Source organism: Falco biarmicus, chromosome 1 (assembly GCF_023638135.1).
Source record: "Falco biarmicus isolate bFalBia1 chromosome 1, bFalBia1.pri, whole genome shotgun sequence".
Classification (NCBI taxonomy): Eukaryota; Metazoa; Chordata; class Aves; order Falconiformes; family Falconidae; genus Falco; species Falco biarmicus.
In genome coordinates, this window is record NC_079288.1 from 89826063 (window position 1) to 89839686 (window position 13624).

General features: G+C 37.3%; 1 protein-coding gene across 2 annotated transcripts in view; it reads right to left on the minus strand.

Annotated features, from left to right (window-relative positions):
* The window catches only part of SH3RF1 (SH3 domain containing ring finger 1), a 91172-nt gene that overhangs the window by 76185 nt on the left and 1363 nt on the right, over positions 1 to 13624 (minus strand). For both annotated transcript variants that reach the window (XM_056346167.1, XM_056346176.1), the window contains exon 2: positions 12852 to 13340. In XM_056346167.1, the coding sequence (XP_056202142.1) occupies positions 12852 to 13238 (387 nt within the window). In that variant the 5' untranslated portion in view covers positions 13239 to 13340. The remainder of the gene's footprint in view (positions 1 to 12851; positions 13341 to 13624) is intronic.

A 13624-nucleotide genomic window follows, 5' to 3' on the forward strand; every position in this document is an offset into this window, starting at 1 on the left:
GTTTGATTCAGATAAACTGCCTTGAACTTCCATCTGGCTATGTACGACTGGACTTCAATCCAAGTCAAGCTGCACTGAAATCCCCTTGTAAGCAGATTAAAAACTTCATCATACACACTGATTTCTTCTGAGGACTGTGCCCCTGAATATCACAAATTCACACCCTTCTGTTACAGCAAGTGCAGTATTGGCTCTACAATAATTCTATTTCTTCTTTTTTAACTATTTCTTATTTAAACTCCTTATTTGTGAATAGAGCAGTACACTCCAGACAAATATACACCCACACAGACCACCACAGCCTACAAAAAACAACAAACTTGGCATAAACTTCATCAACCTATCCCATTAATTCTTGTAACTTGTATCACCATCAAAAAGTAAGGAATCGTATGGTATAACTTAACTGCATGTGTATTTCAGACATTTCAAAAACTCTAAAAGGATTAAGGATGCCATATTACATAAAGTTTTACTCAGAATATTTTAAAATTACATCTCAGTTTACATGTAAAATTCTGTGATTGCTGCAGAAAAAAAAAGGGCACAAACACTTCCTGACAGCTGTGCTGTTTTAACTCATGCCTCCTTTTTTCTTGGATTCTTTTGGTGCAAACTCAGAAAATTTGAAACAAGAGTATTACACTAAAAAAGTCTCCCTCTTAATCGCTAGGTATGCAATTATATTTAACTGCATCAGACAAAGTATTTAATATTTTCTTTTTTTAAAGAAATAAAACCATACAAACTTTGTACGGAGTGTGTAGAATAAACAGTTCCTCTTCTATGCCCTTTAAAATAAATTTTGACCCCTTTTATGCTGTTCCTTTTAAAGGTAGGAAGCTGGTAAAACAACAACCAGGGAAGCATACATGACATCAGCTCGCTACAAAATTCTGAATTGAATCTATGAAAAAATATAATTTCTTGAGTAAAGAGCATATATCCACACAGGTTTCATTGACCCTTATGTTTCTTTTTGGGTTTGGAGGTTTTTAACATGAAAAGATAAATATTTCTTGAAATTGTAAAGTGTTTTGGGAATGTTTCCAGAAACAGCCCACTAGCTATTCTATTACTCCACCAAAAAACCAATTCCACTTATTAGTGAGAAATAAACACAAATCCCCTTACTGAACAAAAATCAAGTATTTTGAAAACATAAGTCTAGATAGTTCTTCTTTTAACCATATTACAGAAAGGTGAGCTGCTCCAAAGGACTGAAAACATACTGAAAATGTTCCACTACTTTGCTTGGAGAACCTGCCCCACAAAATTAATTCTTACCTGTCATGACTAGGTTCAAAAGAATAGCACCTGATTGTACCCATGCTCTGCAATGTCAGTAGGGTGTTTACATCCTTATTTTCAGCTATTACTAACTGAAGGACTACAGAAAAGACTGAGGAAACTTGGAAGCAAGGTGAACAAAACGCTTTTTTTTTCTTCTTCCTTCTCTGAAAATCTTTTCCAAAATTCTTTTTCAGTTCATTAAATGGAAGATTTAAATTTGTAGCTTTATTGGTTCAATAAGAACTATAAGAATAGTTTACTAGTAATAAAATTGACATGCTTAGAATTCTGTGAAGAATCTCAAAATGCTTGAGAGATATGCCAGAAATAATCCTACAGTCCTGAATAGGAAGTTCTTCAACCATTTTGCAAGTGAATATTCTAAATGTCTCACTATTTAAAAATAAACAACAAAAAATCAAAACCACAGTATTTCAACATTAAAATACACACATACTGGAGGGAAACAGATGCCTTGTGAGTCAACACACTTAATACTTGATCTCATCTCTTATCTAGCCAACTCCTCTATATCAACTTTTCTATTTTGATACTTTCCAAAACCATCTGCAAACATCAAACATACCTCTTCAACTTCTTCCTCCAGCACCACCACCTGACCAGGTCTGTAACTCAATTCCAGTGAGCAGAAAGTCATGTGTTCCGATTTCCTCCTCTGTCATTTTTTTAATCCAATCTGTCTATTGTAACGTTCCACATCTACTACCACAGGTTTTTTTCTTTCAATATAATTCACTATCGCCCCCACTCCCTTATTACTTGACCTTTCAGATCTTTATCACCCATCAGTACTGAAGCTTCTCTGCTTTTCATTCACCTCTTCCCAGAGGCCTTCTCCCATCCTTTCAATGACATGAGTGATTGCTTCCATGCTTCATACTCGTGTGTTCAGCTCTTTTGCCAGCCTCTCCAAACACAAAGTCACCCTTGGTATCTCCTGGGCCTAGCTTGCACCTCACATCCACTTCTGCTCCTACTCTGGTGCTGTGTGAATATATCTGGCAGGGATCCTCATGTTCAGTTGAATTCTTCCACTATAAACTGTGGGGTTTTCTCCTCCTTCCTCCAGCTCCACTATCTCAGGAGCTCTGCTCAGGAGACAGACACAGCTTAAGTTCAATAGGGCTAGAACTAAAACCGAACAGAAGTAATATGCACACTGCAGTGCTGGCCAATACCACATTATCTGCATTAATGTTTTTTAAATTGATTACCTGAAAGATTTTCAAAGATAGCTTGTGAAACAACCACAAAGAAGTTTTTAATCTGCATATGCATAATGCCAAGGAAACAAACCTGTTATTTTTATTTACCTCTTTCTATATTTACAATTTAACCTAATTTTATTGAACTGTAAACCAGAAATTAATGCATTATTAAAAAATCCTTTATCCCCCCCTTCATCATCAAAACAAAGTGACAGTCCTTTCAACTTTTCCCTCAAGTTACAGGTACTGTGGTAATGTGTCTTATACTCAGTGGAAGTTAAATCGGCATTTCTCAACCTTTCAGAACTCAGTGTACATATCAATGCTTATTTCTGGAAGACCTGTATGTCTTCTGAAAGATTATCTATTCATCTACTTATTGATTATCCCTGCCCTGCTTAGATCAAAGATCTAAGAGGATTACAGAACCTAGTGGCAAGGCTGAAGGCTTGTTAACTTAATAAGGCTGTGGATTTAAAAATGCGTTAAATTAAACAGATTTTTAAAATGGCTTAACTTGGCTAGTATGGATAAAATTTTTTAAGAATCTCCTCTCAGATCTTTATCTAGCTCATGAAAGAGATGACCACATGAGATAGCAGGGCACTGGCATACACAAAGAAGTCAAGGTCTATGAGACTATTTTCTTTTAGCAAGCTCTCAGCTTCAGAATAAAACCTTCATCTTCACTCAGAGGCACATTACCACAGTAGACTGAATTCATCTTTACTGGATTTGCTTAAAATAAGTGTCTAAAACAGCTATGCCCTATATATGCCAACTCAGATCGTCATCTGATTATCTTTGAATACTTTTCATCTTAACACTTTTTAATCAGTTAGAATCACTCATTCTTCCAAATTTTTTTTTACATACAGGCTACAACATAAAGAACTAAGGTAGCATGCTAATAAAGAATAATTGAAGAGTCTTGTTTCAAAATCTTCAGTATTGATTCTCTTACTCCTCTACGCAAATAAGACTACATTCCTTTTCTTGAGTTCAGCAGCTTGATAGTCTGGTAGGAGTGAGTACTTTTGCCTTTAACCAGAACTTTTCAAAAGCTTGTCTTGTAAAATTGTCATTCACACAAGATAAAACAGTTCTTCAGTCCATTAAAAAGCTTTTAATGTACATGTATAATTTTGAAAGTAGGTGCTGAGACGAGGAAGTCAAGGGAGGCAATATGCACATCTTTCCTTCAGAAAAAGGAGAGCAGAGTTACCTCACCTTACTGGAACACTAATGCCATGAAAACAAAATCAGTTTTACTAACAAAAGAACACACTAAAGACTGAGGAGTGCTTCAGGTGTTATGCCGTCCAACAAGGACACTCTTGATGCCTGGCTTCTGTGCAACATTGGCAGCACTCTGCTTCAGAGAGGAGGAGAATGATACCTGTATTAATTTTTAAGCAACATTGAAAATGCTTTTTGATCAAAGCTAAGCATTATGATTAATAGCATACTTCCCAGCTAGAAACTGTAAAAATCATACTTTGCACATTTACATAAAATAAAACCAGACAATCTATATTCGACTCTGAAGAACCATGCCAACTTGGAAAACAGAAAGAACAGTTATGCACCAGATCAGAACTTTTAGTTCAATTAAAACCCCATAAATTCATATCATATTTTTAAAATTGTATATGGAAGGCTGAGCATATCAGCATAGTTTCAAACAGAATTTGCGTGAGATAGGGCACATCCATGCACACAAGAGAATCTTGCTCTTGTTTTTAGTAGACTAGACATTCTTGCAGGTTCTCTTTTATAATTGAGAGTTTAAGTGCTTATCCTATAGGTAGTGGTGGTAAGGAATTAATTAATCAAGGGGCAAATCAGATAGGAATAAAGACCTAGACAAGAAATTAAATTACTTGAAATTCTGAAGTGTTCATACTCTTATGCTACAGAAACTTAACTCTGAGTAACAAACCACATGCTTGATGCCACAAGTGTCAAACGAGTATCACAGTTGTAAGATCCTGAGGGTACAGGAATAAATTATTTTCATAGTGGATTGCTCATATACACCATAGTTAATTTTCATGTACCTAGCACAGTCAGATTCTGAGACACTTTGTCACGAGTCTGTAAATGAAACGGGAAGAGTCGAGTTTGACTTTGGTGTTTCATTTTCCCCTCAACTGCAGAATCCAAACCTGTATGTCTCCAGGAAACATCAAATGGCATTTTAAAGACATGCATATAAGCATCTCATGTTAAAGAATTCAAAATAGCGGATTCTGTTTCTCTCTTTGGGGTGACTGTCCTTATCTCCAGAGCATCTTCCTGAGTCCCGATGATTTCCTGATGTTTAAGAGCATGCAGAAGAGAAAATACTTGTTTGCTTCTGTGCTGACCGTGACCAGCTAGAGACTTCATGCCCAAACTGCATGGCAGTCCCTCCAATATCTATGGGATGAGAATAAATGAAAGCAGTTATTCAGACACACTCAGTGCAGTGAGGCTCTAGGACTTGCCCCACTGTTTAGTGTGACGATCAGACAGAGGGCATTGGAGGCATCTGCCCCTCTATACCCAGGAAAGAGAAGTGCAGACAAGAGCCCTTGGATGTGCAATTCTCCCACCCCAGAGCTACTCACTTCCTAAAATTAATCCAGCTCACCTCAAAGCCGCCATTTTCTGTCCAAAAAAATCCCTTGCTCTCCAAGAAGATTTGCAGTTGGTGACATGAAAAGAAAAAGCAAAGAAACTGATCTAGTGCAACTGACCCAAGAATTCACTGCTGATTTTCCAAGATGAGCTTTTCTGTCTACTAACTAGAAGAGGCACCTGACAGGAATTGAGACATAACAGATGCACGCTTTTCCTTCCTACATGCAGTAACAAGGTGTACATATGAACAAGGCTGACCTGATATTTCAGCTTTAATTACTGAGGCACAATCTTGCCCACATTAGGATGTGGATATAGGCAATGATTTGAAGGAGAAGAAAAAAAACTTCCAAACCAAAGAAGTCTAAGCAATACAGTAATATTAACCTACACTTTGTGGTATTCGTTCATTTAGCAGATCTAGTCATAAATACCACAAGAGTGTCTGTAGTCCAGATACTTCAACAGAACATTTTCTTCCTTACTGCTTATTTTATGCTCCCTATGTTTGACACAGTCAAGGATAAATTGGACGCAAGAGGGAAGAAAAATATATGTTTTCTTTTTCTTGGAAGTAGTACACTAAGATCAAAGGCGAAAGAACATTTGAATAAAGGCTAATGATGGAGCCAAAGAAAAGACCAAGGAAGGTGTTAAGCACATCATGAGGCGAAGGCCAAATGCACTGCCAGGGAAGTCCACCAAAAGACAGACAAACATTTTGAACATAACAAGTTTCCAGTTTTATTATCACAGCTGCAGTTTCACGCTCGCTGTTTTCTGCAGTTCCTATCCATGCACTAAACACAGGGGTAAGAAGAGGAAATATCATGTGAAAAAACATTACACTCACATAAAGGAGAGGGGAAGAGAAGGATTTCTAGCAGACCCCATCCCAGTCAGCCCCTTCAGCTCTTCCTACCTTACACGGTGTCTACTGAGCCACCGAACAAGGGGTACCCACTGCAGAAAGCCAGACACTATGCATACAGAAACACAGCAATAGCACTACTGACTCACTTTAACAACCAGACCCTGGACCCCCTATGTAAAACAATTTTATTGGTATTTTATTTTTGTGGTACTCTAAGAAAAATTAAAATATTTTTATTGTCTTAAAAAAACCCTGCTCCCCTTCACAAGCCCATTAAAAGCAAGGGCTTTAGACTTCCCTTTTGTACACAAGTTTAAACTTTCTGAATGATCAAAGCTTTTTGAGTAAAGCAATAACCTATAACTTACCAGCCAAATTAAAATGGAGGGAGGGAAAATAAAAAAGAAAGACACCATTTTATTTCAGGTAGGTGGTTTTAAATGAATTGCAGAAATGGAGGAATATTAGTTCCCTTCATTTTCCAATTTAAACACAGCCCCCTCTTCCACCTGAAAACAAAGCAGTCATACAACAGTATCTTCCACTAATACACCAGGAAAAAAAAAAAAAAAAAGGGTATTGGAAACAAAATAAAAGGGGATTAAAGTATCACATTTATATACTATGGATTTGGTTTTTAGTTTATAAATCAACTTACTTCAAAACCTAATTATTTTCTAAATAAAAGGATTACACTAGTTTTGCAGCTATTTTATCAAGCAGATTAGTGTTAGCTCGCAGATTAAAGATTGCTATCAATGTTCAAAGCATGGAACTAAATATTTCTGTACTACCAACACCATTCACATTAGATACTCTCTTTTTATTCTTTTCAAAACACACTCAAATCTATAAACTAGTGTGCCCATCAGATGCAGATTTCTCTGGCTAGAGAACAGAACACCAGCTTCCACAGATTTTTTTAAGCATCTGGCTTTTCCTCACTGAAGGATTTATGGGATTCCCTATTAAACATCCAAAACCTAAAGCCTTTTAACAACGTAACACTAGGCACTGGACCATCTTTGGTACAGGAAATGGGACTATGAACAGTACTGTGGAAGTCAACAATTTAAAGAATTAACAGCAGTATCTACTGACCTCAGCTGAGACTGTGGACCCATTGTAAAACACCCTACAGATATACCCAGAATAAGAAAGTCCATCTCTGCCCTAGAAAGTATAGAGATTAAATAGCGAGTCAAACAAACGAAGTACTATCAGTCGTATCTGCAGATGGGAAAGAGGCACAAAGAGCTTTGAATGACTCTGTGCAAGGTTATAAAGGATGTCTGTGGCAGAGCCAGGAAAGAGCCCGGAAGCTCTCAATCCTAGCCCAACGCCTTTGGATACTGAGACAATTCTTCCTTTTGCTTATCCTCCTTGTCTTTACTTAATTACTCATCTTGGAGAGGAAACACATTAATACCATGAGAGACAGTCTATTTTCCTTTTATATTTATAACCTCCATTGAAGTTTGTCTAGCTTAATATAGGATACGGAAGTGTTCCAGGAAAGTAATTAATATTGTACAAGTAATTGTAAATGTCAAAGCAGAATCTAGTATTTCAGCAAGTGTGAGAAAAAAAACATGCATATATAATTTAGAGAGAGACTTCCCAAAATTTTTTCAAATGATCACTCTAAAATATGAACAGGCACCTATCTCCACATTCTCAAATTAAGATATTTCACATGTTAAAGTTGCACCTTGACAATCCTTACTTTTAGAGGATGGAATATACACAGGAATGCGTAATTAAAACTACACAGACAACAATAAGATACACTTCCGTTTCTTTTCTTAAATAAGGGGGGAAAGCAGATTTTGTACAAATTTTTACAAACACTATCCTCAAAAACAGGTATCATCAAGTGATAATTTGTCAGCCTACCATCACAACCACCAATCAAACTAACTGCATTAGCCACTGTTTCTTACATATATCTTTATCCCAAAAGCGGCATACTTTACCGTCTGATCTATTATCACTATGTGAGCCACTTCTAAGAGTACCCGACCAGCAGATGTTTACTGAAATGACATTTCTGTGTACTGTTTTATTCTGCTAACTCTTATTCAGAGATGATTTAAACATCTTCTCCAAACTACACCTGCTGCTATGCTTGGCAATCCCCATATTGACTTTCAATCCTTTAATAAAAGTTACTGATCTATGAAGACACATTTTCAGTCCCATTGTTGTTTTCCAATCATTGTAAATTTTCTAATCTAAGAAGTTTCCTTTGACAACCAAGTTCTGCCACGATGTCAATAGGCCAGCAAGTGTCATGGCTACAACAGCAGTTGTTGTTTCAGTTCTTACTAGTTTTTTGAATCCTGGTAAACAGTCAAACTGTGCGAGCTGCCACCCTGAGCTCTCTTCTCCAGGGTGGTTTGGATAAAAGAAGACTGACTGCTAACATCATGCACCAAGTCCAACAGACAGGGAAGCCTGACCTGCTTAAGTCCTCACGGACTGGAAGGTGGCCTTGTCCCTACTGCCCCACATTCAGCCACCATGGTTGGGGGAAGAGAATCTAGCTCCATTTATTTTCCTTTTTGACATTAAAGCTTCTTCAGCAGTTGCCAGGCAAGCCTACTGGATCACAAATGACCGCTGCTGTGGCAGTATGTATGTGCAAACTTAGAATTTTACTGTTGCTTTCCCATGTTACACAAGCATGAGAATGGATGTGTGGGTTTACACTGCAGTGCAACACAGCTGAGCATTAACAGAAACTCATGGGGACAACCCCCTGTTTTTGATTTTTTTTATCTCCTCCTCAGTTTAAAAGTATTTATCACAAACACCTCAGATGGTAGGGGTTCACAATAGAAAAGACAAGGTTTTAACAATACACAGAGCAAGAATTTATTGATGCAGTTAGAAAGTCCCCTTAACACCTAGATGAGCATCTTCTAATAGCCTGTAATGTTCGTTTACCCTCTCATTTCAAGAAGACTTCACTACAAGTGCTATCACCAGAAGTCTCTATCAGCTTTGCAGAATAAAAACAAGAAAAAAAGGGACAAGCTTTACAACTTTCCCATTGTCTACACTGTAACATTTCTCAATAAGATTTCACACTGACATACAGTATAATATACTCAAATTACACCATCGATACTTATTCAGCACAAGCATCAACTGTATTAGGCACAGCCAACTTTTGAGCTGTTTATGCCTTTCTTTTGAAAAGGGAGATCATTTGAATCATTCACCTATCTCTTCCTGTCTACACCTGGTCCAGAAAACAGCTGAAAACATTATCAAAATATATTTTCAACAGTGATGAGATTTCAGACCATCTAAACAACTCTGCTGTAGGTACTGCTGAGAGAACAGTGCTAATTTCAGAGACTTGGACTATAAAGAAACTAGCAGGAGAACTGGTATGTCTTCGGCACACACCAATTTGAGAGAAAAGTTAAGTATGTATCATCTTAAATCTCTCTTCCAGTAGAGAAATTAGAACAGCTCTCCAACATCTATCAACTTCTGCACATAGCTGTATTTAAGACTCCTGCAATAAGCATACCCTTGTGAAAGTACCATAAGGATCTTAAGATAATACCCATTTGACATACTTCGTGAAAATGACAAGATGAATAACATGAGCACAAATTTTTAAGTACCCTAAAATTTTCATATGCTCATTTGAAGAAAACAAGACTCATGATTATGCAGTCCCTCAACAGCCCTCAATAACTTGCTCCTGAGCAGATTTGACAGCAGGCTGCTGTTCTTAAAGCTATTCCAAGCTGTCAACCTAGCTGAAGGTTTTCACTTTAAAAAAATGCATATATATATATATAAATTTTTTTTAGATATATATAAAAATTAAAAAAAGAGAGAAAAGCATTAAATTCACATTCATACCAGAGGGGAAGCTGCAGCATGAGCCTAACTTATCTGTTCTCCCAGGCAAGCTGGCTACTCAGAAGAGCTGGGCAGTCAGCAAACAGAGTTTTCCATCAAGTACAACAAGTATGCCGCCTTTGTCCAAACGGCACCCAGGGAAAGGTGCAGAAGGCTTTATGCACCAAAATAGCTGGGAATAGAAAGAGGTTAAGAACTGGCAGGGAGAAACTACAGTTGTTACCGTGGTGAAAGATTACTGAGGTTACAGAAAGAAACAGTGTTATTGCAGTGGGGGAGATACAAGGCACAGGATTTGTTAATCCCCACCACCCACTCAGTTTCATTAGTTTTAAGACTCAAGGAACCATTTGTTTGTTTATTGCCATGTGTCACCACATACATACGGAGGATGCAATGTACACAGTACTGTGCAGTAACAGGGCTGGCAGCTCCATAGTCATTGACACACTTCAGGAAATCATGCTGCAGTACATGCTGTATTAACCTTTTCTGAAAATTATGGCATCCTCTGAAAAGGCATTTATGAACTTAGTATTATTTCAGGGTATAACGAGAATGTTTATGACTTGACAGCCTTCATCCACGTTCACTTCATTTAATGTAACAGCAACTTTCATGTACTAGTTCCCTTTCAGCAAAATTAGTTTAGGAAATCTGACTCTGCCACTCATCTAGAAACAGATTTTCCTCTCTAATTCCCAGAAAGGAACTGTATTTGCAACCATCTATGTTATAGTTAGCAAAACAAATAGGGCATTCACTTCAACAGTGTCCATTAAATTGGCAATTTGCTTCCTGGAGTTTGTTTGTGTTTTTTTAAAAAACAAAACAAAACCCAAAACACAACCAAAAAAACCCAACAACAACCACTTTTCGTATAGAAAAAGGAAGAGTTCTTATCTCCCCCTTCTTATCCCGCAGAGTCAGCTTGTGTTTTTAGAAGTACTGCCTTCATAGTAAGGCTCTGGACCAAGTGGACAAAGGCTGAGGAGATCATCTTCCCCTGTCTCCCAAAGGAAAGAAGACACAAGAATGCCTGTGAAACCCCAGAAACAAAGATGTATTATAGCTTACAGTAAAATGCTGAAACCTATCACTAGTATACACTGAATATCAGTTAATTGCATGAGGAATGCACATGGTCACAATTTTAATGGCACATGGTACAGCACAGCTAATAAACTGAAGCAACGTTCCATATGTTATCACTTTCTATTCTGCACAACATCTGGAAATGCAAACGTTGCACAACAGGGTATTATAGAATATTTAGAGAATAGCCCGTATTCAAGTTATTTTTTCTAATAAGGCTTTGAGAAACTCTGAAGTGCAGTCATTCACTTATGCAGTACATTGCTGCATTGGAAGCCTTCTTGGAGGAGGAGCAGTCTATGAAAATACACAGTTACTTAAAAAAGTCAACATGAAAATGTATAATCAAGTTACATAGGTATTTTGCTTTAAGCTGAAGAGCTTTTGCAAATGCAAGGTATTATGGTAAACACCTTAAGGTTCTGGAGAAGACCAGGATGGTTTCGATATTTATGATGAAGTTTCTTTGCAGTATTTTTTAAGGTTTACCTTCTGAAAGAAAAAAAACCAACAACAAAAAACAAGAACACACAAACACATCTTCTCTCCTCCCTTACCAATCAATCCATATACAGAACAAAACCCATTAACAGGAAGTAGCATGATAATTATTATTTTTATATTCTAAAGTAAGGAACATAATGAGAGTGTCTACAAAGCAGAAAAAACAACACAATCCAGTGGAAAAAACCCTGTATTTTAAGTCCTTGTGCAAACTTAAGAGGTGTATCTAAGATGTTTTAGAGATATTCCAATCATGTAAGTACAACTGAGGACAAACATGTGTGAGGCTTCCTTCACTGGGTAAACTAAATCAATTCAGCCATACTTTAAAATAAAGATTAGTCCTGCCAAATACACATTAAAGTACTCTCCACAGGAAGAAAACTACCTAAACCATTCAGAAACTAGAAACTCCACTTCAAACACAGGAACTCTGAATACTCAAGCATCACGTAGCGGGCAGCAAAACCTTTTAGAGAAGCTGTTCTCTCTTGTCATTAGATGCAACAGAGCAAGGTCAGTCATCTCATAAAATATTTCCTGATACAGGCTCTAGAATGGATACTCATAAATGAGACTACTGAGCCTTGATTATAAGGTATTACTGAGCCTACAGGTTGCAAGGAACAGGAGTACAGACAGAAGGCAATGTCTTCCCATCACAGTACACAGATTTTTCCAAACCGCTTAGAAAAAATACTTTGAGGAAAAACTAATTAAAGAAGGGGTGAAGACTGAAAGTACAAATAACTTACCAGACCACAGTAGTCCAAAGGTTTCTTTTTAAAGGAAGAGAAGTAAAAGCATAGCTCCTTAGAAGCCAATGACAAAAGCTTCATCAACTTCAACAAGAACGTAAATTCCCTGCTCATGTTTAGAATTCATTGTATCTAACTCAAAGGGAATTTACTGATAGTCGGAATCATTACAGACAGTGCAAGAGCCAAAACAAAATCTCTAATCTTGCAGCTGACAAACCAAGAATAATTTAAAGTGTTCTTCACAAGATGTTTATCTTTCACAATCACTTAAGCTTGCCACATAAATTATCTTGTTCTATTTGACTTCCTTTTAATAAGACAGTTAAAAGTATTGAGATGCTCTTCTTCTCCCTACCTCAACAAATGAGAGTTTTAATAAGGCAGTAGTATTACTGATATTTGCATAACAGTAAACCAATACTGATAAGAATACCAATGTGCTTTGCTGGAAAGCTACAGCAATTCTCAAAAATACTTGTTTTGCCGTATTTACTGACTACCCCGAAGCAGAGGCCATCAATAGTATTGAAATGTTGCAGGAAAAGATACAATTACAAAAAAATACCACCATCTCATAGTACTTACCCTAACAGGAGGGCTCCGCGCTTGCACCCTTTGCTGCTGTCCAACTTGAGAGCTCTGCAGGTCCTTTGATCCGCAGTTAGCTACAGTGTTGATGGGGACCCTTAAAGCATTTGTGCTACCAGTTCCACCACCAGCACTGGGTTTTCGAGGCCTCTGTTTGATGCCATCCAGTAGCCTGACAAGCAAAATATTACTGGGAAGTTCGTCAACACTGCAGTCCACTAAAGTCCTGCACTCTGGGCATCGAAGCTCATTTCGAGAGCTCACAATGCCCAGCAGACAGCGTTTACAAAACGTGTGTTGGCAAGGCAAGACTTTTGCAGAAGCATCAAGGCGTTCTAAGCAAACAGGACACTCCAACAGATCCAGCAAAACTGATTCATCCATTTTCTTTGTATTAGTTAACCAAAAAACAAATCTTCACAGAATTCGCGTGTTTTGAGCGCTTCAAAGATATCATGTTACATCCATTCCTTTTCTGACCATGCTCTGAAATTTTTGAGGGAAAAGGTATTAATAAGCGGGAAACAGAATCAGCAAGACAATTTTATATGAAGGGGTTCATACAAAGAGCAAAATATCTCTAGACTAATTCAGTAGATATTTTCAATAAATGAAAGAAAGATCAAAGTAGCAACAAATAATAACAGTAGTCTACCTTATGTATCTATTTAGTTAAATTCTGGTAACAAATGCTAACAACTAAGGTTTTTAAATTCAAGTTCCCATAAACTTTAGTCTTCAGTGATTTTATTTTCTCCAATCATTCCAGA